This window comes from Hirundo rustica, chromosome 13, assembly GCF_015227805.2.
Source record: "Hirundo rustica isolate bHirRus1 chromosome 13, bHirRus1.pri.v3, whole genome shotgun sequence".
Lineage (NCBI taxonomy): Eukaryota > Metazoa > Chordata > Aves > Passeriformes > Hirundinidae > Hirundo > Hirundo rustica.
The window spans coordinates 14280233-14305157 of NC_053462.1; the positions used below are offsets into that span (position 1 = coordinate 14280233).

General features: G+C 52.1%; 1 protein-coding gene across 1 annotated transcript in view; it reads left to right on the forward strand.

The window, feature by feature from the left end:
• Nucleotides 1–829: 829 nt before the first annotated feature.
• Nucleotides 830–24925, forward strand: part of ST8SIA2 (ST8 alpha-N-acetyl-neuraminide alpha-2,8-sialyltransferase 2) — a 31658-nt gene continuing 7562 nt past the window's right edge. Inside the window, exons 1-5 of the mRNA XM_040077762.2 lie at nt 830–1030; nt 15421–15483; nt 17413–17541; nt 18046–18303; nt 20500–20793. Of these exons, the coding sequence (XP_039933696.1) occupies nt 933–1030; nt 15421–15483; nt 17413–17541; nt 18046–18303; nt 20500–20793 (842 nt within the window). The 5' untranslated portion in view covers nt 830–932. The remainder of the gene's footprint in view (nt 1031–15420; nt 15484–17412; nt 17542–18045; nt 18304–20499; nt 20794–24925) is intronic.

Consider the following 24925-nt stretch of genomic DNA (forward strand, 5'->3'; position numbering starts at 1 on the left):
TTTTTTTCGCAGCTTTCACACACTTTCTGTGTAGAAACTGCAGATTTTTCTCTCCACAACAAAACTCAAGGGTGCCAATAGCCTGCAGGAGGATGTTTGCAGGGGTTGCAACGTGGCTGAGATGCAGCCAAGCATCTCAGAAGCAGAACACCTGCCTTGCAGTTTTGTTCTTAAATAAATTCCGCCTGCTCAAACTCCAACGGGATCTAGAGACACGGCAGGACCAGTGCGGTTATGACGGCCAGTATTTATAGGGGTGTAAGGAATCATTGTCGCTAAAATAGCAATTGATAGTAATAGAACCGGGTGCGATGTGCTGTTCCGCCTTTCTTTTCTTTTTTTGACGGAGTGCGCTCCATGCCAAGAGCTCTGTTATTGCCCGTCCCTCGCAAGGGAAGAGAAGGTACAGCCACCGGCACCGCGCGCGGGACTTCCCGTCCTCTGATTTTATGCCAGTTTTTGTCCTTTCGGGGAGAAGCCGCCCCGCCTGCGCCGTGCCCACCCCCTCCCCGGCCAGGACCGACCCCGCCGCACCGCGCGGTGGGCGCAGGGGAGGAGACGGCACGGCGGCGAGGAGCGCAGCCCGCTGGCGGGGGCTGGCGGGGGACTCGCAGGGGGCTGGCAGGGGGCTCGCAGGGCGCGGCGGAGGCGGCGGCTCCCGGCCCCCCGCTCTCGCCCCGCGGTGCGGCCGCTGCGGGACGCGCGGGCCGCGGGGACGCGCCGCAAACTTTAGCGGCGGGAGGCGGCGGGGCCGAGCCCGCCCCGAGCGCCCCCTCCCCGCCCCCTCCGCAGCCTCCCCTCCGCGCCGGCGGGGCGGGCCGGGGGCGCCGAGGGGCGGAGCGGCCCCGCCGGGCGGCGGCGGCGCCGAGCCGGGACGCGGCGCCGGGCTCCGCACCCCGCGGAGCGGCGCGGAGCGGCCCAGCCCCGGAGCCATGCCGCTGCCGTGCCGGGGCTGGACGCTGGCGCTGCTCACGCTGCTCGTCGGTTTCCTGATCTTCGCCGATATCTCGGAGATCGAGGAGGAGAGCGGGTAAATGGCCCGGCCCCGCGCGGAGGAAGGGGGCGCGGAGCGGAGCGGTGCCGGGGACCGCGGAGGAGGCGGCGGCGGCGGCGGAGGGGGCGGGCGCCCGGACAGTTTCTTTGTCTCCGGCTCTCCCGGTTTTTGCCGTGCCCGAGTGGGAAGCGAGCGCGCTGCGCTCCCGCGCAGCTCCGCGGGGCCGCTGGCAGCCCCGGGCGGGACCGACCCGCCCCGGGCAGGACGGGGCAGGATGGGGCACGGGGCCGGGGGGCAGCCACGCCGGGCCGGGCAGCGCTGCGAGAAGCTGTCCGCTAGAGACGCGGTGGTGGCGGTCCGAGTAGGGATGCTGGAGCAGGTACCGGTCCCTTCAGGGGTGCTGAGATACCTGTCCGGATAGGGATGCCAGAGCAGGTACCGCCCCGCTACAGACACTGAGGTACCGGTCCGGGTGGGAATGCTGGAGCAGGTACCACTCCCTTTACGGACGCTGAGGTATCAGTCCGGGCAGAGATGCTGGAGCAGGTACTGCTCCCGTTAGAGACGTGGAGGTCCTTTCAGAGAGGCTGAGGTATCAGTCCAGGGATGCTCTGTCAGGTACAGGTCTGGGTAAGGACGCTGGAGTGGGTACCAGTCTGATTAGAAATGTTGGAGCAGATCCTGGTCTGGAGAGAGGGATTTTAGTACGGGCAGTGCTCAGGTGCTGATGGACAGATGGAGCAGGTCCCTAAGTGGGATATCGGTGTGAGTGGTCTGCTGGACAGAGATGCTGGGGCAAGTTGCAGCCCAGGGGGCTTGGGTGCCACTGCTGGTCCAGATGGGTGTGGTGGAGAGGGCACCATCTGATGGGAGTGATGGATAACTGACCAGTCTGCAGGTGGATAAGGGACCAGTCTGTGGGATAGGAGAGATTGAGCAGGGATCATTTCAGTTGGGGTGATGGAGCAGAGAGCTTAACCCACCGGTGTGTCCCTGTGGGATGCATTAGGGGCTTCATGATCACCCCTTACTGATCACTGTCATGGTCAGTGTTTACCTGCAGGTGCCGTGGATGGCAGGGGCTAAAGCAGCCTATCAGTCTGAGGAGCAACACCCTTCCCACCCCATAAAACCCATCTCTGAGGTCTGCTTGGAAATTTAGGGGATGAGAGGAAGAAATGCAGAGAGGAGGGTTTGCGTTAACTTGAGGAACTTGCTACAGCATTGTGGAAAAACAAATAATTTTAGTAATGAGGTGTGCGCTCGGGGAACCCAAATGACACAAAGGTCTTTCCGTTTGGGACCAGTTTGGCTTTGTCCACTGTGTTACACCAAAACAAACACCTTTATGAGATGATAAATGAAATGCGCTGATGTTTGTTTATTGTTTCATTGTTATGTTATGCTGGGTACCACAGGCAAGAAGTGCTTAAAGGTCAGTAGCCCTGTCCAGAAACATCCAGCTCCAGACCGTGGGTTACCAGGGTAGATGAATTGTTGCTCTGCAATGAGCTGGCACTATCTATATAATAATAAAGGAAATTAAAGTCTTCTGATGCATCCTCCCCATTGGACAGGCTGCTCTGATCCCCTTGCTTTCTTCCCTTCTCCTTTTCCGGCTTCTGTTCTTTCTTCTTTCTCCTCCCCTATCTGCTAGATCTACCCACTAGAACTTGCTGTGCCCTTATTGAAAATCTATTCTGTTTTGTTACTTACTTGTCCTGTTTTTCATCCTGATTCATTAGGGATTCCCAGTATTGTGTCTTTTTTTCTCCTCTCTTTTCTGTACATTGTATGGAAATTGGCTGTTTGCTGGCTGCTTATCTCCAAACCCTGGCATCTGAGTTTGTTGCTGTAGTTCCTCCAAGGAAGTACTGCCAAGCGGTGCGGCGGCAGAGACAGCAGCAGGGTCAGATGAGTTCTGTAGGAACAGCGAGCAGCTTGTTCCACACAGCATCAGAAATGGTAGGGCAGGAGGGAACTGGCAGAGGAGAGGAGCACCCTGCACCCAGGGGTGAAGGAGGGTCCTGTGTCCCATGCCCTGTGATACACGGGATCACCAAACCTCTCACAGATCAGTGTCCACATCAGCTGTGCTTCCCATATAAACAGAGCAAAGGTGGGACCCTGCTGTATTAATTATATATAATTTAATCATGTAGTCAAGCAAACTGAACCTTTCTCTTGCTTTGTCCTCGCCCACACACTTTTACCCATTGTATCTCTGGAGTGTTTTGGGTTTGATGAGCTCCTGCATCCCAAATGCAGTAAGGGACCAAACTCTGCTCACCCTGCACAGAAACCCGGCACAGTGGGCACTTCATCCCTGTGTCCTGCCATGGTGCCGGGAATGGTGAGCACAGTGCTCTGACCTGGCTGAAATGTATTGCTGTGGTGACATGGAAAAAGAGAGTGCCTGGTCTGCATCAGGTCAGGGGATGGTAGAGGGTTTTCAGCCATGGGGGCCACATAATAGCATTTCTGTTAACAGGTCCTGTAGGTAAAAGAGAACTGTGTGACAGCAAAAGTGCACAGCAGTGTAGAGAAGAGACCCTTCCAAAGTTTTCCAGGAGCTCTCTGTGTGTCCAGGAGGGAGCAGCTCCTCTCCGTGAGAGGTTTGGGAGATGCTGTATATTTGTGCAGCTTTCTCCCATATCAGGAATATTTGGCTGTTGTATTGTGTGGCTCAGCATCCTCCTTTCACACAGCCCCCAGACCACCCTCGCTTTGGTCAGTGCAGCAGGGAAGGAAGGAGCTGCCCAGCTGTCCCCTGGCATGCTGGTGGCACCGAGGGGGGCTGGAAAACGTAGGCAGGTGCAGCTCTTTTCTTCTTTTTCCTTGGCATCGAAACACTCTCTAATTATCGTGAGGAGCAAACAGCTTGCCCACTTTTACACGTACCCTGCCCCCTGCCTGCGGTTTGGATTGTCTTTGGAAGAACGTGCCTCGTACGGGTGGGAGTGGGGAGGAACCGATTTCTCTCACCTACAAACGCTGAGAAATTTCAGAAAGAAAACGCAAAATGTTCATTAGGTAAAAAGTAAGAGAGAATATACTGGCAAAACAAAAAAAAACAAAAAAAAACCAAAAAAAAAAAAAAAAAAAAAAAAAAAAAAAACCCGAACCCATGTTGTTTCTCTGGACAATAAGTTCCCCGTATCGCAGGCGAAGGGAGGTAGGAGCCGAGGGCAGCTGGAACTGCTCTGCCTGCCAGAGGCTTCTGAGAAAGATGTTTGTGCCTTAAGCAGTCCCATCTCACTCCTCTAGACATCCTTATACCACCTCCCACAGCCAGGAGATGCTGAAACAAAGAGGTGTTGGGGCAAGGATGAGAATCCAGCAGTTTCTCGCTCCTGGTGCTGCAGCTCTCTTGCTTAGCCCTTTCCTCCCACCCTGCAGCCACCCCTGTGCGGGGCTGTTCCCGGTGCCACATCCTTGTCGCTGTCTGCACGTGTCACCTGCGGGTGTGTGCCTCGGCTCGCGGATGCTGGCGGGATGCTGGCGGGATGCTGGCGGGATGCTGGCGGGCAGGGACACGCTCGCCCCGCTCGCCGGCGTGTGCCGCTCCGTTGAAGTATTGCCGCGGTGTGAATGGTCCTGGCACTTTGTTTCCGAGCAGCCAGCTGGTTCCGGGCTGCTGAACTTTTCCTGCAGCCCGGTGGCGCCTGTGTTTCCATGCACCGCTCCCGCTCTTTGTTTCGCTGGCAGGAAACAAAAGACGCGCTCCCGTCTGTCTTGGGGAGCGCTGATGCCACCGCAGCCATTTCTTCATCCGCGCCGGGATAGGGCAGGGCACGGACCCGTCCCCGCAGAGGGGAACAAAGGACTCGGCATCGACGGGGATGATTACTGCCGGTGATGAGGAGAATTCTGCTCCGGTTTCGGGGGACTCTCTTTGTTACTCTGCGCCTGCTGTTGCAGTTCTGCAGGGGTCCGGCTGTGTCCTGGTTGTCTGTAGAGGGAGCTGGTGACCCGCTGCCACCAGGTGACTCCTCGAATTAGGTCTGAGCCATCTTAGGGAGCACTTGACGCTTGGTAATGGGTTGGTCTTAATACGAGTCAACCTTTTCCGTGCTAGCCCGGGCCGCATGCCTCTCCATCCTGATTACAGGAGGAATGATGTTCTGCTCGCTCTAAGTGACGAATAGGAGTCGCTGATACTGCTGGCCTGCCTGCCGGGGAGCTTGTCAGTAAATTGCCACTTTTCCCTCTCCTGTGCCCTTTCCTAACGCCTGCCTTTCAAAGGCTCGGGAAAAGAGATTTTTGTGTCCTTTATGGAAGCTGCTGCGCTTGCTCTGAGCGGGCTGGAGTCGTAACGCTTCTTGCCAGGGATGGTCCACGGGGTATAAATGTCCTGCTTACATCCTCCAGGCTGTGATTTACTGCACCTAGCCCGGAGTTAGTCCAAGACTTGCTCTCCACCAGAAAGTTTAGCCGGAGAAAGTGCTGCATTCTGCCAGCAGTCGCTTTTGTGCGCTCACGCGGTGGGTGTGCACAAGCCAACAATTATCCAGGTTGGGCTGGAGGAGGAACAGCTCCCGGCAGGACAGGAGCCTGCAGACATCCTGGAAGTATTCATGGAAATGGAGCCAAAGGAGACCTTTGTACTCCTTGGGTATGGCAGGGCTCTAATAAAAGCTCCGTGACACGTCAGGCTGGAAAATAAAAGCAGTGTTGGAGCACTGATTTGAGTAAGAAAATACTCGGGGTAGGCTTTGATTGCAGCTCTTCTGACAATAACCTGAGCACAAGCAGCCGATTTCAGGTTGGCTGCAGAGCTCCTTCTCCTCCCCATGAAACACTCCCTCACCTCCTGCAGCCCTACAGAGGCAGGGCAGGCTGCCACAAAAACATCCCCAAACCCCTGTGCTCCTGCCTGGAGCAGGCTGAGGGAGATGAAAATGTCCACAGCTTGTTTCCTTAAGCTGAGCTCTGAGGGAGTGGTGGGAGCAGTGGTACCTGAGGGGAGCGCTGGGAGCAGCAGGATGGAAAGCACTCACAGACCCCCAAGCAAACCAGTGGAACAAGAAAAGAGAAGCAGTGCTGAGGGATTTCCAGTACATCTGTTGAAAAGTTACTCCACAGTTCAGTACTGGTTGTCAGCAGCTTCCAAGACCCCCAAGGAGGAAATTTCTGGCCTTGGTGGTGAGGAGAGCTGTGGTAGGAGGCTGCGAATCACCAGCCAGCCCTTCTTGGGTGCAGTATTGCTGTAGCCAGGCCAGTTCATGTGACCAGAGCAATGAAGGCAGTAAAGCAGTTCCTAGCAGGGCTTCACGTTTCCTTTTTGCCCAGGTGGGCTTTTTGTGTCCCACCTCTCACCCTTCAAGTGCACAATTCCAGTGGGGAATGCAAAGGAAGCCTTTCTGTCCCAGCAGAGAACGAGGAGCTGCGAGTGTCGGCTCGTTTAGCGAAGCCTTGTTGAGCAGCTAACGGGGAATTCAGAGATTCAGCTCCTCTGGGACCAGGGCCAGCAGTGACACGGCAGATCCTGCTGCTGCCACCACCCCTCCCAGCCGTTCTCAGGCATCAGCAGCCCCCCAGCCTTCCCCAGGCATGGATGAACTCGAGGGGTGGGTTTTCTCTGGCATGGCAAATGGGCTTTTGATCTTCCAGGGAAAGCATTTAACAGGAGTGCCTTTATCTCTCCTTGGGCTTTCAGGCTGTCCTAATGTTAAGACAAGAGGAAATGGCCTCAACTAACACCAGAGGAGGTTTAGATTGGATGGTAGGAAAGGAGTTTGTCACTGAGGAAAGGAGTTTGTCGCTGAGGAGTCTGACAAACGTTGGCACAGGCTGCCCAGGGAAGTGGTGGAGTCATGATCCCTGGAGGTATTTAAAAGTTGTGTAGATGTGGCTCTTAGGAGCATGGTTTCATGCTGGACTAGGCGGTCTTGGGTTGACTGGTGGACTCGGTGATCTTAAGGGATATTTTTAACCTATATGTTCTATAGGTATTTTGCTTTTTCAGCCTCGAGAATAGCACTATTTAAATACACCAGGCACAGTTGCTGTAAAAACCAAAGTTGTTCCAAACCAGACTTCTTCTAATTGCCTCCCACATTTGTTTTCCCTGGGCCTGGGTCATGCTCAGCAGCAAGAAATAAGCCCAAAGTACAACATTAGACAATAATTATTTTGCCATTTCTCTGGCTTCCATCCCCAGTTGCCTCAGGAAACAAGGAAGTTCCCTGGCAAAATAAATTCACTGGAGGTGCAGAGTTTCAGGTGTCCTTCAACAAACACCACTGCAGAGCGGACAGGTGTCAGCTTCTCAGTCACTTGCAATGCTATAGAAAAAGAAAGAAAAGAGGAAGAGGAATCAAGGAGAGTATCTTTACAGCTCCTTTTTCTTCACGTTTCCACTGTGAATCCTTGTCTGGGAGATGCATCTTCACCAACAGCAGCAGAATTGGCTCCAATTGGGAAGTGAAAGGACTGATCCAAGGGAATGGGCACGGCACTGCTGAAACCTGCCAGAGCAGTGACAGTGGTGTGGGGTGAGAGCTCCTTCCAAACTTAAGTCTGGATGCTTCTTGCTATTGCAGATCAGGTCCTTGTTATTGCATGCAGAAATCCTCTGGGAATATCCCGAACGCACACAAACCCCAGGCTCGCTGTTTTCAGGCTGAGCACGCTGTCCCTCCCTGTGCAGTGCTCTCCATAGGCAGGGCTGCTTTGAAAAGCACATTTTATCAGTTTTGGAGTGCTCTATCAAGGCATCCTCAGCCAAACAGCATCCCAGTGGGCTCCAGGGATCCCCCATGTGTCTGGCAGCTCTGAATCCAAGGATGGTTCTGGCAGCCAGGCTTTGCCAGCCCCTTCAGGAATATCACTCAGCTCTCAGCCAACGGCTACAGCAGGGGCCGTGTTTCTCCTGCAAAGGTTAAGCATCGTCATGAGGCATCTGCAGCACCTTTTCAGGCACCCAGAAGCACACTCAACTGGCACCAGCAGCTGCTCACTGGGTAATTACACTTCTTACTGCTGCCTGGATTTCCACGGTGTAGCTTTGTGAGACGGGGAGGAGAGAGGAGGTCAAGCTCTGGAACCACCATGGACTTCCAGTATTTGGCAGCTCAGCATTGTGATCTGGGATCTACATCCCTGTGAAGGTGCTGGCATGGCTCTGTTGCTGGTTGTGGGGTGTAGCTCTCACCCAAGCACTCCCAGCCCTCTTTGTGTGGGCAGCAGATGTTATTTTGAGGATGCTCAAACAGAAGAGCTGCCCCAGGAGGATGTCTCTGCCCAGGAGAGGTCCTCAGCTTCCAGTGCAAGAAGAAGCCACATGAGGCCTTCAGTGTTCCAGTATGGTACACTGGGAAAAGAGATGAGAGGGGTGTAGGAGGATGAGCCCAAGGACCCACAGCTCCATGTGATAATGTTTCATGTTGTACCATTTCCCAAGGTATGTGGCACCCAAGGTGCTGCAGGAGCCACTGGGATTTCTGGCGTCTGCTGCAAGCCTGATGCTCTGCTGTTTGTGCTCCCTGAGAGCTCTGCTCTGCTAGCAGAAAAAATTATCTCAGGACAAATATATAGTGTAGACATATTTTTGTAAGCAGTGAGGCTTTTGTCTCAGCTACTTTCTAGATCTTCCCTGCACTCTTGGGTTTTTTACCCCCTCCCTTCCAGAAGGGAAAGAAGAGAAAGAAAATAAATTACACTGATATATTCAAAATACACAGATACACAGCCCAGTCCCAAGCCCCTCACTGGATCCTTTTTGCCTGCCTCAATGTCTGTTTCTTTGCTGGCTATTTCATTTACACAGCCAGAGAAAAAGAGCTGATGCCAGGAGTGTTTTCAGGATGAAGGAGGGAATAAGGTCCTGCCAGTACATGGGATGGGGAGAGGGGAAGTGTCTCACATTTGAGCCCTATGAGTATTTTGTATTTAGAGCAATGACAGAACAAGAGCATCTTGAGGTGATTGAGTCAGGCCGTGCTGATGTTGTGGTAAATGCACGTGGATGTGAGAGCTGACACTCCACAGGTGCCAGAGACACTTCTCTGGCTCAGATAAAGCTCATACTGGGCTGGGCCCAGAGCTCAAGGCAGGGACAGGGATTTGGTGACCCCAGTGCAGAGTGATCCCCAGCAGTGTCCTGCTGACAGGCTGCCGTCGCCTCGTGTCCATTCGTTGTGAGAGCTGCACCGTTCCTGCTGATTCGTCATGGGCTTTGTCTCATAAGTGTTTCAGACTAATTGGCATGTTCCTTATTAAGCAATAGATGCCTGTTTTGCAGTCCCATGTGTCTTCATTCCTTGCTGTCCTCAGCAGACACTCGCAGTGGTTACACACCGTGACTCGCAGCCAGGCAGAGATGTCAGGGTCAAACCCCGCTCACAGTTACTCAGGAGCTGATGTGAAGCCACTGTCACCACCTGGCAGGCAGGGATGCTGAGCACCCCTCCCCTTCCCATCCTCTTGTGGTCCCTGGGAAGGAGGCTGCAGGGTGGGTGATGTCGTGGAGGTGGGATTGGGCTGTGGGAAGAGGTGACCAAATTAACGAGGCTGCTTTGCGTGGGACTGACAGCGCTGCACTTCCCAAGTGCCACGAGCAGCAGTGAGGCCACTGGCTGGTGCCTCCCTGGTGCTTGCTGGAAGATGCTGTTCTGCCAGCCTGGCTGCTCCTCATGTACCAGACGTGCACTGGGACCCCAGCTGGGCCAGGTGATGTTTCTGAAAGCCGTGATACGGGCGCGCTTTCCCAAATGCGATTGTATGACTTGATAGAATTAAGCTTGGAACTGCTAAAAGTAGCACCTGATATTTAGGAAGTTTTTGACACTTGGGCTGCCAAGCTGTGACAATATACTCAAGTGAGATTTTTTTAAACGCACTGAAGTGCGATTTCGAACATCTCATCACGATGTATTGCAGGATCTTCTGTCCTAGCAGACAGCTGCTTTAGAAATGTCTTCCCAATTAGTCCCTTGCTTGCCTGGGGAGTGTGGGTACCACAGCTACCACCCAGCAACCACCACTTCCCTTCATCACAGTCTCCTCCACATCCCAGAGAGAGCCTCCAAAGCAGCTGGTGAAATGTCACAGGAATGGCCTGCAAGGGCCTGATGTCCCAGCTTCCCCCAGTATTTAATGAGATGGGATGCAGGAAGGTGAGATGATGCTGGAGCCTGGAAAAGCAGCATTCCTGGAGCGGGGAGCAGTGCCAGGAGAGTGCACAATGGACTGTTTGAGTGCAGGATCTCAAGGTTCAGAAATACAACTCTGATCCCGTCACTTCTCGTCTGGCTCTGGCTTTTGTTTCTGATTTGCAGATTGATTTACCCTTGGGGCTAACCAGCCCTTCCTCTTCGAGTTTGTCTCTCCAGGGGCAGCAGAACATTTGATGGATATGGGTGGATTTTGACCTAAAATCCACAGTAACCACTTGAGTGTCTAGTCAGAAGCCCTCAAGGGGACTTATCAATGAATGTGTCCTTTTTCCATATTTTCAGCCACACTGATGAAAAACCAGGACACTGTCCCCAAGGAATCCAGGTCAGATCCTGGGCTCAGTTTCTTCTCACTTCTGGCTCCTGGGACACCTTTGCTTGTCCACCCTGCATGGTAGGGCTGGACAGGTTGGCATTTGGAAGCCAATTATTTCTCTTTCATAGACAACTTGGAAATGTGACAAATTTTCCCTAAAAGCCCTGGAGTCCTGCTGCTCTCAACACAAACCCTGAATTTCAGTGAAGGGGAAAGGAAGGGTTGAAGCCTGTGTCCTGATCCACATTTCACAGCACTGTGAGCATCAGCAGGAGCAAGTCTCTAAAGTTTGGGAGGAGGAGGGGTGCCTACATCTTTATTTCCAGTGGCTGGGCAGAGTATCCTTTCCCCTAGAAGTGTTAATTGTGGTGACTGGGTCTCTGGCCACAACGCAGGAACCTGCAGAGGGGCTGTGAACATCCCACTCCACATCCCCTGCACAGTGATTGTGGGTGGGTGGGCTCCAGCCAGGCCTGGCATCATGCTCATGTGCTCTTCAGATAGAAAATAGCAGTCCTGGTCTTGAGGAAAACATCAGAGCAGTCCTTAAAAAGCAAAGTAAATAGAGGTGGTGATTTATAATTTTTTAATTATTATTTTATTATATTATTTTTTATTATTATCTTTTTTTTTTTTTTAAATAGATACAGATTGCCGTAATGGGCACAGTCTGCAGCCATCTCACGAGAGTGTTGGCTGCCTCTGCGTCTTGGGCCAGTGGAACTTTTGCAGATCTCACCCAGCAAGAGCCATATCCACTCTCAGCAAGTAAAGAGCAGCATTTTCAAGAGGACAGGTCTGCTGGAAGCTCAAAGTGCCTGCTCCTGGCTTGTGGAACTCATTTTTTGGTTAAGGGCCAAGCCACTTCACCCCCAGTGTCCCAGCTGTAAAACAAGGATCATAAAATGTACCTAACATAAAAGCAGGTTGTGAAAACCTAATTAGTAGGTGTTAGTCTTTTGAACCCCTCAGGTAAAAATTGTGGCACTCTGAACTCTCTTCCTGGGGAATTCAGGTGGATAAATTCAGCCTAATAACCCCTCAAGGGACTATCATCTAACTTTTATGTAGAGGCGGGAGAAGAGGAGAAGGAGGCTTGGGTTGCCCAAGGTCGGGAAGAGGCAGAGGTTTTGTTCCACCAGGAAAGAGCTTCACAAATGTGGTTAAATGCAGGAGGGTTGGAACGAGGTGATCTTCAAGGTCCTTTGCAACCCAAATCATTCCTTGGGCTATGAAACGGGCTGTTGGGTACGGCTGAAATTTCCAGTTAGCTCCCGTTTCTCGTGCCCGCTTCCCATGTGTATCTCCTGCCACAGGTGCTGGGGGAAAGCAGGACTTGTGGGCAGGCATTGTAAAACACCCACAGAAAACACATTTTCCAGTCTGGGAGCCTGGGAACGTGTGACACGTGGAGCCTGCTCGTAGAGATCCGCTCGCTCAACGAGGCTCTGTGACCTACTTGTTCAGTCAAAGCAGCTTTGATTTCACGTGTGGAACTGCCTCCAAGCGAGACCAAACTCACCTAGCAACAATTAAGAGAAGCATTTAAGGAGCAGGGAGACGATGAAAAGGGAAGCAAAAGCTCCTAAACAGCCCCATTCACAGGGGGTGAATGGAAGAGTCTTTGCATACCTGATTTGTCACAAATTATTCATCCAAGAAAATTTGGGCCTGAACCATAAGGCAATTTTTCTTTTGCGTCCTCTGATATATGAATCAGTGTCACTTTACATCTGAGCACAGAACGTTTTGACCTATATAACATCTTAGATAGTGGCAGTGGCAGCTGAAAATCTCGGCGAGAATGAGAAAAGATGGCATAAGTCAGTAAGATGGCATTAGCACGTATAGATGCAACTTATCACTGGAAAACATCCCAACAGAAGCCCAAAGAAAAATGTTTTGTAAATAATAGGATTAGGAAGCAGGTTGGTACTTTGTGGAGCTGGCTATACAATGAAACTGATAACAACTAGATTAATAAGGCAATTCAGTCCAAACACAGTGTAGCGCTAGAAAGCTTTTCAAAATCAATGCTATCTCTGCTGTTTTAATCGAGGTTGGTCTTTGCCTTTGGAAGCAAAGGGATTTAAAACTCCAGGTCAGGAAGGTATAATAAAATGGGCTGGGTTTTTTCGGTTTGTTGGGGAGGTTTTGTTGTTTTTTTTTTAACATGTGCTTCTTAATTAGTACCCTCCATTTCTAAATGTTCTCCTCTTCCCACGTGGGGGAAGTGAAGGCATACAGGGGTGCTGGCTTGCCTGTTGGTAATGGAGTATGTCAGACCTTGGGAAATACTGTGCTTGGCTCAGCTGCAGTGTTTAGAGCAGCTGGTTTGTCTGGCTGGGACCCACCATGGGCAGAGCTGAGGAGGATGGCTGGGCAGGGCCACACACCCCACAGCATCCTACAGCACACCTTGCCTTCCACTGGAGAGGGAGATTGTAGGGAAAACGTCCTGAAGTTGAAGTGTGGCAGACAAAGCACCAAAAGACTGACAGTTTCCAGCATTTCAAGATCCACTGAACCAGCTCAGACCTTCAGCCAAGTATCATGTCCCAGCTTTGGGCAGTCTCCCTTGTCTTGGAGAGAGAAAACAAGCCTGGCACAGGGAGCAGTGTCTTTGCCAGCATCTCAGGTGTCCACGAGAGCATCGTGTCTGCTGCTGGCCAGCAGAGCAGTGATCCCAGTGCCATGGGAAGATGGTCAGCAGAGCCTTGCTCTCCTCCACCAGTAAGCTGCCCCCTCCACGTTCATTTATGACAGCAGAACCCTTCGTGCCTCTGTCTGCATTGCAATATTTGTGCTTTTCGCAGTGTGTGAGGGGGAAAGAGAAACCCCTGACGCTGTCCTTGAGGGGTTCTCAGCTGGCAGCCCGTCCCCCTCCCCACCAGGCTGCACACAGGCAGCTGGGAGAGGTGCTCTCTACTTGTCTTCCTCACATCCAGCACCTCCAGCCCCAACACCTGCCTTAATTCCAGGAGGAGACACACAGAACCTGTTGCTTGGGGGCATGTAAAGCCAGACTGGATAAATGCATTTGAATAATACGGTGTGATGCTCTGAATCCTTCTGCTGTAGCCACAAAACATGGATGAGGTAGGAACTAACACCTAGGGAATATTCTTCTCTACTTCCTAATTTACCTTTTTTTCCTTTCACATGTGAACCAGCACGTATTCAGGGAAAAAAAAAAAAAAAAAAGCCCATTTCTTTCTCTAAGCTTTGTCTGTCCTACAGCAAGTGTGAAGGAGTGTGAATCCCATTTGGAAGGCTCCTTCTGAGCAGACATCTCTGAGCAGGTGCGTGGTTTGCACGCTAATCCAGTCTGCTCCCACACCCTGCTGTGAACCCCATTAATGTGGAGCCTTGTTAAATGCCAGTAGGCTCCAGGAATGAGCCAGTCCTGCTGTTCCCTTGATGCACCAAAAAATGAAACAGCTCACAGACTCTCAGGTCTGTCAGAGGACAGAGGAGAGCGCCGGAGCAGGAATCGCCCTGACTCGGCCATGGATGGTGTCTGGCAGGAGGGAGGAGAGGGAAAACCATCGTGGTATTTCCAAGGGTTTGATGTTACGTGGTGCTGAGGGCTGTGCTCAGCCTAATGAGGGGATTTATGTCGCATCCCACAGGTCTGAAAATCCTTTTTAATGGCACCGAACACACTCACACACGCTTTTTCTCTTTCATTTCTGTCTAATGCATTTGGGATATTTTTCAGACCTGGTAAAAATACATCCTCCTGAGATACGTTTTCATTAAGGTATATATTTCTGGGTAGCAATATTTCTGCTGGAAGAGAATTTGGTTCTCTTTATGAGTGTGCTCATTGGGATATCTGTGCGATGGGAAAAATAAAACAGAGCAATGAGTAGGTGGTGGTTAAAATGTGTCTGAATGGGAGCCCAGCTCCCTTGAGCATCACAAGGGACTGTGATGGGTGGGTGGGTGACTTGTTCTTTGTGACCCCTTTGAAAACAGTAAACTACATCAAGGAGTTCTGCAGCCAGCTCGATGCAGACCAATACTTGCTTGTATTTAAGTGAGGATTCACAGCTCGTGTGAATGGTGCAGTTTTCTGAAGGGACTTGGTGCAACCTCTTCTTCAACATAGCATCATAGAGGTGCTGGAAGCCTTGGCTGTTCATTCCCACAGGTCTTGGTCAGACTGGTCTGGCATCTGTCCTTGCATGGGGGTGTCAGGCCATGGGAGTGACACAGCTGTCACTTGAGGTCTCAGCTCCAGCATGTGAGTGACTGTTGGCCTTGTAGCTTCAGCCAAGTTACACCAAAGGTGGGGAGAAGGGGCTTGAAGGCACTCACAGGATTGGAGTGGGCTGGAATGGAGCTCTGGGTCTGGCCTGGGTCCCTGGGAGCTGGGAGAGGATACACTTTGAGGTCTCCACAAGTCAAGAAGGCTGGTCATTCAATCAGTAGAGACCTTGGACGTTCTCAACTAAAATCCCAGGTGAAGACAGTGGTGGGAATCCTGTGCAGATCATTCAGTCCCTACCTGAAAAGGACAGGGGAAGTCCATTGGCAGCCTGGAGATGGAGGAGAGCTTCTGTGTGCCCTGCTGACACCTGTCTCATAAGGAGCAGTGGAGATGTATTTATTGCAGCTGTAGGGCGCACACTGCCGTGGCAGCCAGAGCAGCTGTCTGTGATGGTGGTTAGATCACACAGGTGTTAATTGGGGTGGCTCAGGCTGTTCTTGGCCGGAATGGTTTCACAGGCACAGCAGGACAGTGGTGACAAGGGATGAGAAGCCCTTCAGAGGCATCAGGACATCTCCCTTCTGCATGGGGTGGGACAGGGCAGCGTGGCAGTGTCTCAGCTCGGAGCCCTTCGGAGCAGGATCTCTTCACTGTTGAACAATGCTTGGCAGAAAGGAGCTGGATTTATAAATAATGCATTTCCTTTGTCTTGCAGGAGTTCTGGAGGCAGAGGTACAATCAGATCAGCTGTGAACAGCTTACATAGCAAATCTAATAGGTTTGTAAATTAGATTTTGTGTTCATTTGTTTTTGCTGTAAGGCAGCTATTAATCTGCTTCTCCTCTTCGCTGGATAGTGCTGTTCTTATTTAGCAAATGTATCTGTTCCTTTTCACTTTTGCTTTGCATTTTCTTAATCATTTCTCCCCCTCCTTCTTCCAGCTTAGTGCAATAATCATTTGCAAATAACCAAGGATCTGGAAGTTGCGGTGATTGAGAGGATGAGAAAGAGTTACTTATTGTGAAAATAAGTCAGTGATAGAGTTGCTATTTTCCATAGTTTTAAATGCTATTAGAGGAGAGATCACCGTGTTTGGGATCACAACTCCGGTTTTATTGCAGTGCACTCCAGTAACATCCCTCCGTGGCAGAGTCATTCCCTGGCATCCCAGCCCCATTCAGTGTCTCTCTGTGTTATTTTTACAATGATTCCCTGTCAGCCCAGCATTGCCAAGTGGCACATTTGAAAAGCTTAGTGCCAGCATGCAAGGAAGAGTGATATCATTCTGTGATGATGTCACCACCTGTGATCAAAGCACAGAAAATGGACAAAACAAAACAAAAAAACCCGTAGTTATTCCTGGGATTGCTCTACCCTACTTCCAGAATTACGATTTTTGACACCTTCTAGGTAAGGTTTCCAAGACATGAGTGATGCAGCAAAATGCAAGAAGCAAACAAATCCAGCAGACTGGCAGCCTCTGGAGAGGTACTGTACACACACACATCAGGACACTGGCAGCCAGCATTTATAAACACATTTCCTTGCCTTTTTGAAACATTATACAGTGTGAGCCACAGCATGTCCTGGGGAGCTCTTTCCCTGGGCTGGAGATAAGTTCCCAGGAGCTGGATGTTCATCCATGAGCCTGGGCTACCACCTCTGCCCCATCTCTCACTCTGCTGCCTCGTTGGGGTTTACACGCTTTATATAAATGCATTTATTTACAAAGCATTTCCCAGCTGGAAAAAGCCCTTTGCAGTGGAGAGGGAGATTCCCTTTAGCTGATAGCGAGTGCTTTGGCTGTGTATTTTTCAGAGTGCTCTGAAGTGTGAAGGCTTTTTTGGGCCTGCAGATACACACGCAGCTTTCTGATGAGATTCTTGGCTTTTCTTTTTGGAGGGCAGCTGGCAGGAACCAAATATTTGGAGGCTCCTTCAATTCATGCATTTTGATTTAAATGTCACAGAAATGGTGGGGCTGATTTGCTCCTTTGAGCAGGGATTAAATGCTGGGGTGTCTCAGCAATCTCCAGCATCTGGCTGCTGCTCGTTTCTTGGTCTGGAACAGGTGATGTGGGTGGTGAAATCCTTGTGCTCAATTCGAAGCAGGGAAAAAGTTTCCAGTGAGCCAGCCTGCCCCTCTTTAGTACAGGATGGTCTCAGCCAAGTCTCACAAGCAGCACCCAGCAGCTCAGCTGAATTAACTTCTCCATTGGGTGAACAGAGGGTGGCTCCTCTCTGGCGAGGATTTTAATCTTCTCCAGGAGCTGAGCTGGCTCCTCTTTGGGATGTTCGTATGTGACCACGAGGAAACAGGGCAGTCACCTTAGCTAGGAAGTTTCTTAGTGAATTTTGGGGGCTTTGGGGTGTCTTGTCTGCAAGTGCTCATCTGGCAGCCTGTCACTGTGTGTGTTTTTGTTCATGCCTTCCTGCAGCTCGGTGTGTGATAGCGTGTTTCCCGTGGAGCTGTGCCTGGCTGTCAGTCTGTGTTCGTGGAAGCGAGTGGGTATTTAAGGATCTCTGTCTGGCTGCTTGAGTGTAGCAGACTACTAAGCAGGTTTTCACTTCTTGTTTAGCTAATAAGTACAATTTTGCTTTTCTGATGAAGTTTGAATTCCAGCAGCCAGAGCTGAAGACGGTGATTAGAAGTGCCATTGGGTTGCTAACTGATCCTGTCTCCCTCTCCCCGACTTTCTTTTCTCTAGAGCTGAAGTAGTAATAAATGATTCCTCGTCTCCAGCTGTTGTTGACAGAAGTAATGAAAGCATTAAGCACAACATTAAACCAGCCTCATCCAAATGGAGACACAACCAGACACTCTCTTTGAAGATCAGGTACTGGTAATTACCTATAGGAGAAGTGACAGATTTGGTCCTCTCCAGTGCAAGCTGGCAAATTGCCTCCGTGTATCATCTAAAGAAGTCAAGGAAGAAATAAAAAGACTTATCTCCTACTGAGCTAGGCTTCATATCTGTAAGCAGTCGTTTGGAAATGAATTCCCAGCTGAGCCTGGCAACAACAAAACAAGGAGCACTTGAGCCCCTGTTTTTCAGGCCAAGTGGGATTTGTGTGTGCAGGTGATGGGTCACAGAGGGAAGCAGAGCTTCTTGCCTGGGTAAACTCAGGGACCCTCACTAATGGTGGGCTGACCGTGGTAGCCTGCCCCGGGCAGGGATGAGTGGAGAGGCAGCAGGCTTTGAGATGGAGATGTCCTTTTGTAAACTGTGCCTGGGGAGCATGGTCAGATGGGCTGGCCAGGGGGAAAGAGCTCACCTTACATCTGACCCAGGTTACCTCTGTACCCCACCTGATAAGGCTGTTTTCTTCCCCGTGCTCAGGAAGCAGATCTTGAAGTTCCTGGATGCAGAGAAGGACATTTCGGTGCTGAAGGGGACGCTGAAGCCGGGGGACATCATCCACTACGTGTTTGACAGGGACAGCACCATGAACGTCTCGCAGAACCTCTACGAGCTGCTGCCCCGCACCTCTCCCCTCAAGGGCAAGCAGTTCCCCACCTGTGCCATCGTGGGCAACTCGGGGGTGCTGCTCAGCAGCGGCTGTGGCCCCGAGATCGACGCTCACAGCTTCGTCATAAGGTAGGGGGCTGGAATCCTGCCCAGCTGGGGCAGCACGGCCTCACAGCCCCACGGGCACCCAGAGTTCACCCGTGCAGATGTCCTGCTGCAAACCCTTCTGCTCACCTCTGTGTGCTCCACATGTGCACCCAGAGTTCACCCGTGCAGATGTCCTGCTGCAAACCCTTCTGCTCACCTCTGTGTGCTCCCCACGTGCACCCAGAGTTCACCTGTGCAGATGTCCTGCTGCAAACCCTTCTGCTCACCTCTGTGTGCTCCGCACATGCTCTTGCAAGTGCACCTTGTCTCTTCTCACGGTGCGCCGTTAGCCAGCCTCCAGCCTCCTCTTGTCTCAGCTTTGTCCTCCTGCAAGCAAACCCCATTCCTGGGCTCTCACAAGCCTGATTCTTCCCCAAATCACTTCTGCCCTTGAGCACAGGGTGCACCACACAATGCCCTGGCGCCTTGTGCGTGTCCAGGTCTGACACTCGCTCCCCTGTGTCCCCTGTGTCCCCAGTGCTGTCCCTGCAGCTGCACTGCCCCAGGGACGTGCAGCAGCACATCCTGAGCCCTGCTGGGACACACCAGATTCACTGCTGGAGGTGTCTGAAGTGGAGAGGAGGAGCTCCTGCCCTCCCAGCCCAAAGCCCCTGTTAGCTGGGAGGCTGTGGAATCCACAGATGATTTATGTACATGCAGACATTTGTTTTCTGGTGAGTCTATTACGAGGACAGCCCAATCCATCAGCAGCTCACAGAGGCGGTGCTGGTGTGACGTGGGAATGAGGATAATGTCACCTCTGTCCCCCACTCAAACCCTGCTGCTCCAGCTGCCTGGCTGCTGGCAGCTCCAGCCTTTCCACAGGGGACAGAGCATTATCCTTAACTGGAGCACAAGTGAGCAGAGGGAAAAGCTGCTTATTGTGGTTCTGGCGAAGTTTAGTGAGGGGCATTCGTGTCAGGCAGCGAAATGGCAGGAGAAAGGCTCCTTTGGATGTGAGGATGGGAATTTTGAGCAACTTCTCCCCAGCCATGTGCTAGTGCAGGTCTGGCACAGACACGCTTCCCACTGTAGGTTGTCTGAGCCACTGCTGGAACCTGCATTTCCTGAGGAAGGTTTGTTCCATCCAGGCAGCCTTTTCAGCAGGTTTGGCAGTGGCCAGTGGTTGGGTCTGTGTCCAGGATACAGATCCAATGTTTATTTTTACTGAATTCACTCCTGTGATGGGTCAATCAAAGGGCCCCCATGCCAGTAGCTGGATTTTCTTTCCACCATTCCCTTAGTTTCCCCATCTATAAGTAGGGAAAACAGTAATAATGGCTGATTATCGAGGCAGATGGTTAAGATGCAATTCCTGCTGGTTAGATACTGTGACTTCACTGTCACACACCCCAGCAGAGCACTCAGTGTGCAAACACTTGGGTCCCCTCTGGTTTTTAGGATGCTAGGGGAGCATCTCTCTGCATTCCCCCATCAGACACAGATTACCCCCTCAAGGAGCTGTAGAAACCACTCTCTAACAAGGGTGATTTGTCGGCAGTTTGTCCCACAGCCCTCAGCCCTCATGCTGGTGTGACACAGGAGCTCAGGGTACATGGCCCGTGCTCCATATGTACAATCTGAGAGGAGGCACCAGTGAACACTACAGAAAAAGGTGTTTTTTGAGGGTCACAGCCTCCAGACAGCCGAGCCCTGTGGAGATCATGTCCTGGCATCCCCCTCCCGCTGGTGTTAGTGTCACCACTGGTGCCACCAGGTCTGCTGCTCGCAGAGGCTGGCCAGGAGGAGAAAAGGCCTTTGGGATCATGTTACTCCAGCAGGGCTGGAATTAAGAGGCAAGTGCTTTCCTCGAGTGGAAAAGGCTGTTCTGTCTAAAATCTGCCATGGGAGCAGAGGCTGGAGCTGTGCTGCTGCTGTTATTTTTGAGCGGCACCAGAAGACCACGCACGAGACGCCGCAGCTGTGGCTGACATTAGCCTTGTCCCAGGGGGACACGTGTGCACGTGCCACCATGCTGAGGGGTGGTGGCCTGAGATGGAGATGGCTCATCATCACTAACTTATTGCAGAGGGTCATTCTCCCTCCTCTTCCTCCCAGAAGCGAGGGCGAATGGGCGCGTCGTCACCCGCGCTGGCGTTCGGCATCACGCCCCCCTCGTGCCTGTCACTGCCCTCTCCCAGGCCACTGAACGGGGCTGTTGGGTGCTTCCCTTTGCAGGTGCAACCTGGCCCCCGTCCAGGAGTACTCTCAGGACGTGGGCATGAAGACAGACCTGGTGACGATGAACCCCTCGGTGATCCAGCGCGCCTTCGAGGACCTGGTGAACGAGACGTGGAGGGAGAAGCTGCTGCAGCGCCTGCACAGCCTCAACGGCAGCATCCTCTGGATCCCGGCCTTCATGGCCAAGGGGGGCAAGGAGCGAGTGGAGTGGGTGAACGAGCTCATCCTGAAGCACCACATCAACGTCAGGACTGCCTACCCCTCGCTGCGCCTGCTGCACGCCGTCCGAGGGTGAGCGCCTCCCTGCTGTGCTCCCTGCGCTGCACGCTGCTGGAGGAGAACGGCACCAGTCGTTTCCTTCTGCACGCCATGGGGATGGGGTGGTGGATGGTCCCTAGATGAGAGCTGGAGAGCACCTTGTGAACAGGGGCTCCTCGCTGTGCTCTGTGAGTGTGAGGGCTTTTAGCAATAGCCAAGGCTCCGGGGCTTTCCTGGGGTGTCACCGTGACTGCCAAGCCTGTGGTTATGGCTTTCCTTGGAGAGACGTGTGTGCGCTGAGCTGGCAATGAGATCTGTCACCCTGTGCTTCAGTGACACAATTCTGACACAGCTCCTCAAGTCAGGGAGCTCGTGTGTGAGCCTGGCTGGGAGGGGAGTGACGTGGTTTGGACCTGCTGGTCAGGTGAACAGGGCCAGGTGGTGGTGACCAGGTTTACTCTGAGGGAAGGAAAGGGTCTTTCTGGTCTCTGCTTGCATCTTCAGGTGCACAGGAGACACAGTTGTGGTGGGGATGAGCAGGTTGTAAAAGAAAAGGAGCCCCAGGGGTGAGATTTTCATGAAAATGACTTGGGAATGGGGTAGGCTCTTGCTTTTGTGTGTTATTTTTCTAGGAAGGTTATGATTCCTTAGGCATTTAGGGAGTTCAGGCAGACAGTGACTTTTGCTGGAGATGACTTATGGCAGTAGTTGTCCTCTGATCCTGGCTAGACCCCGTTAAACTGACAGGATGGGACTTTCCTTGTGTAGCTGGTGCTCCCAGTTCTAAGCCTCAGCATTAATGTTCCTTGATTTCTTTGAGCACTCCTCCTGCACACGTCTGAGTCTGAGCTCTGCAGGTCACTTGGTCCTTGCTGGGTGTTTCCTGTCCCAGCTCAGGTTGTGTGTCAGTGCTGGGGGTAGGTAGGGAACAGGTTTTGGGGTCATTTCTGCCAGGGCAAGCCCAAGGAGGGGCTCCAGGGCAGCCTTGGGGGGGCTGGGAGGAGTGGAGTGATGCCATGGTTGCTTCACAGGCAGCAGTAATGAGCAAGTACCACATCTGCCCCAAATGCCTTAGTTAGAGGTTTCCCTGGGCCAGAGAGGCATCTCACAGAAAACACCAGCTTTGAGGTAAAGAAAGGGAAGGGAAATCATACCACAACTCACTGAAGGGGAAGACAGGAAGTAAAAAAAAAAATCCCACAACCCAAATTCAGAGCTATTTCTAGCTATAATTGACTTACTTTCATCTGTCAAAATAGAATTAAGCTCCTGTAATAAGCCCTCTAAATCAACAGGCTTCTAATCCTGTGCTGGCAACCATTCCTAGTGCCAGAAACTTCCCATAGGAAGCTTTGCAGAGGAGTTGGCAAGGGTCAGGCATCGCTTTCCTTTGGGAGAGGAGGATGCCTCCACAAGCTCAGCTGCTGAGCTTATCTTCCAGCTCACAGCACCTTCCTGGCCTTTCTGTGTCACAGCCACAGCTGGGCTGGCTGGCCACGCTGGCTGTCCCTGTGCAGCTCCAGCAGGGCAGGGTTGGAGCCACCTCCTGTGGCTGGCAGGACCTGCCTGGCTGGAGGAGAGGCAGGGATCTGGGGAGAAGCCCAGGGGTTCATGCTCTCCCCCATGGATTAGGGCAGTGTCTTCCTTTTGCTCGTGTTCTCACGTAACCATGGACTTCACTGGGCTCTCGTGCAAGGAACGTGGGTTTGGGCTTCCCAAAACCTCCTGGGGCTCAGAGGCGTGCGAGCAGTGAGACCAGCAAGCGCCTGGAGTGAGCTGGGGGTGTCGGGGATGAATGGCACCAGCCCGTGGCTGATGCTGATGGCAAACTCCAAGGTCCTGGTTGGGAACACGGCCAAGACCTCCATCCTGTCCCTTGGGCTGGTCACCGTGCTGGGGCAGTGCAGGAGGTGGCACCTGGCACCACAGAGGCAGCACTCATTCAATTATACCCACAGAGGCCAGTGCCAGTCCTGGTCAGGGATTGCCCTCTGAGCCAGGGAGCTGCTGCCTGTCCTGCCCTCCTGCTCTCACACTTACCAGCAGGAGACAAGGGTGCCTACTGATTAGCAATTAATCTAATGAAAGCTGCAACCCCCTCAGAAAGCCAGAACTGATGGGAGCACTTCAGTGCTGGCCCAGGAGCTCACAGAGGGGTCACCCAGGCCTGAGGGGCAAAGGGCTGTGCGGTTCTGGGGGAGGGCTGGAGTCAGTGTTAACCCCTCCCTTGGTGCTGCCTCCTCAGGTTTGGGTGGATCTGGGAGTGATTCAGGCAGAGTTGAGTGAACTGGGCACAGCTGAGGGAGGTGGCTGATGCTCTTGGTGCTGTGTAGGAAGTCTCTCAGGTACTGATAGGGTTGTCTTGTCTAGGTAATTGATATGACGTGGTTTGGGGTGAAGGAGTCCTTCCTCAGGTCAAAGGGACCAGAATCACTAGAAGTTTACTTATTCTAATAGCTTTTGTGTCACTGTCCAATTCCTATGATCATCCCATATTTTTACTTATGAGGGGTATGGTCTCCAGCAACACCCTCTGTTTCTCCAGCTCTCTCTGTGCTGGTTCATAGCACTGTGCTTTTGCTGGACAAATCTGAGATTTGTGAAACAAATACCTTTTGTGGCATGTGGTGTGCAGCAGAGAATGAATAATCCACAAAGCCCCACAGCACATCCCTGTGGGCTGCTGTTGCAGAGAGGTCCCTTTTCCCATTCCCCTTTCTCCCTTTTGGGATAAAACTACCTTTTATCATCTACCCTGAGTTGATTTGGAAGTCACAGAGAAATGAGAAATGGGGGAAGTTTTTCAGCCAAGGCACCCCTTTATATTTTTTTTTCCAAGGAATAGCACTTTCTACAAAGGCTGACATCTCAGCCAGCTTCAATTTGGCCACAAAAACGTTGTCTTTTCTTTTTCCACTACTAGCAAAACACATTTGTGAGCCCTTGACTCCTCCTTGAACCACAGTATTTATTGTCCTGCTCTGCTTTCCCTTAAACCAAAATGCATTTCAGTGGCAATTGAGCGTTTTTCCTATAATTTTCAGTGCATTTTGGGGCATTTGTGGAGGGTGCGTTGCTGAGAGAAGTAAAAAGCGTTTAGTTTTGTTGTCCTTAACAGCATCATTTAAGACATCACCTTTCTAGCTGTGAGGGTGCTTTAAATGTTTGCTGATAGCTTTCTTTGTTGTTGATTCTGGGTAATAGGTGCAGTAGGACGAGGCTTTTCTCACACCAGGAGGGGAGAGAGCCTGCAGCATTCCAGTGGAGGAGCTCAGAAGGAAGCCAGGGCTGAGCAGGGGGGCACTTCGGTGGCAGGGAGCCAATTCCTGGGGACAGTGCTGTGTGTTCCAGGGTGTGTTCGTGCTTTACTTCGCAGCAGTTCCATAAAACGTGCCCTGAGCAATTCCTGTGGCGAGCCCCGTGCTCCCCACCTGGCTGGGGAGCAAGCAAGCCCCTTATAAGTTGCCTGTTAGTGCCTCCTGTTAGCCTTGTAATCCCTATTGCCAAGCAGCTTTCGTTGGAGAAATAACATGAAATGCAGGAAGAGAGGGAAAATAATTGTGTCTGGAGGTTTGCCTCTCACTCCTCGCAGCCAATTCAGGGACACGTTTCACTTTGTCTGATCTGGCCCAGCATTTCTCACTGTCCATCACAAGGGTCTCTCGGCAGCAACCAATTCCAGTCCCCTAAGATTTTGTTAAGGGCTTCTTGAGAGAAAAGAAAAAAATTAGAAATCAATAAAGCTTCCACCTCCTTGGCTTGGTCTCCCATGAGGTTTAACACCCAAGCTGCCGTGAGGTTGGCGTGCGCTCTCCAGGACAGCGACAGCAGGGCGCCACGGGCACTCACACCTGCAGCCTGACAGGACACAGGGTGCATTCATCCCTAGCTTTGCCTCGGGTGCCTGCCTGGGTCCTCACGCCCAAACAGGGCTGAGCCTTCACGTGAGGTTTCAGGGCACGATGCCTTCCCCATCCATCAGCCCCGGTGGAACCCTCGTGGTGGAAAGCCACCCCTGCTCCCTCCTCTCCTCGTGTCCCCATTGTGCCACATCCATTCCAACATCCTTTGCCCCACTTGCAGCCACACAGGACGTGTGTGCAGATGCTTTGACTGCACTCTTTCATCCCTCCACAGCCTCTGCTTTTCTCTAACACATCAAACC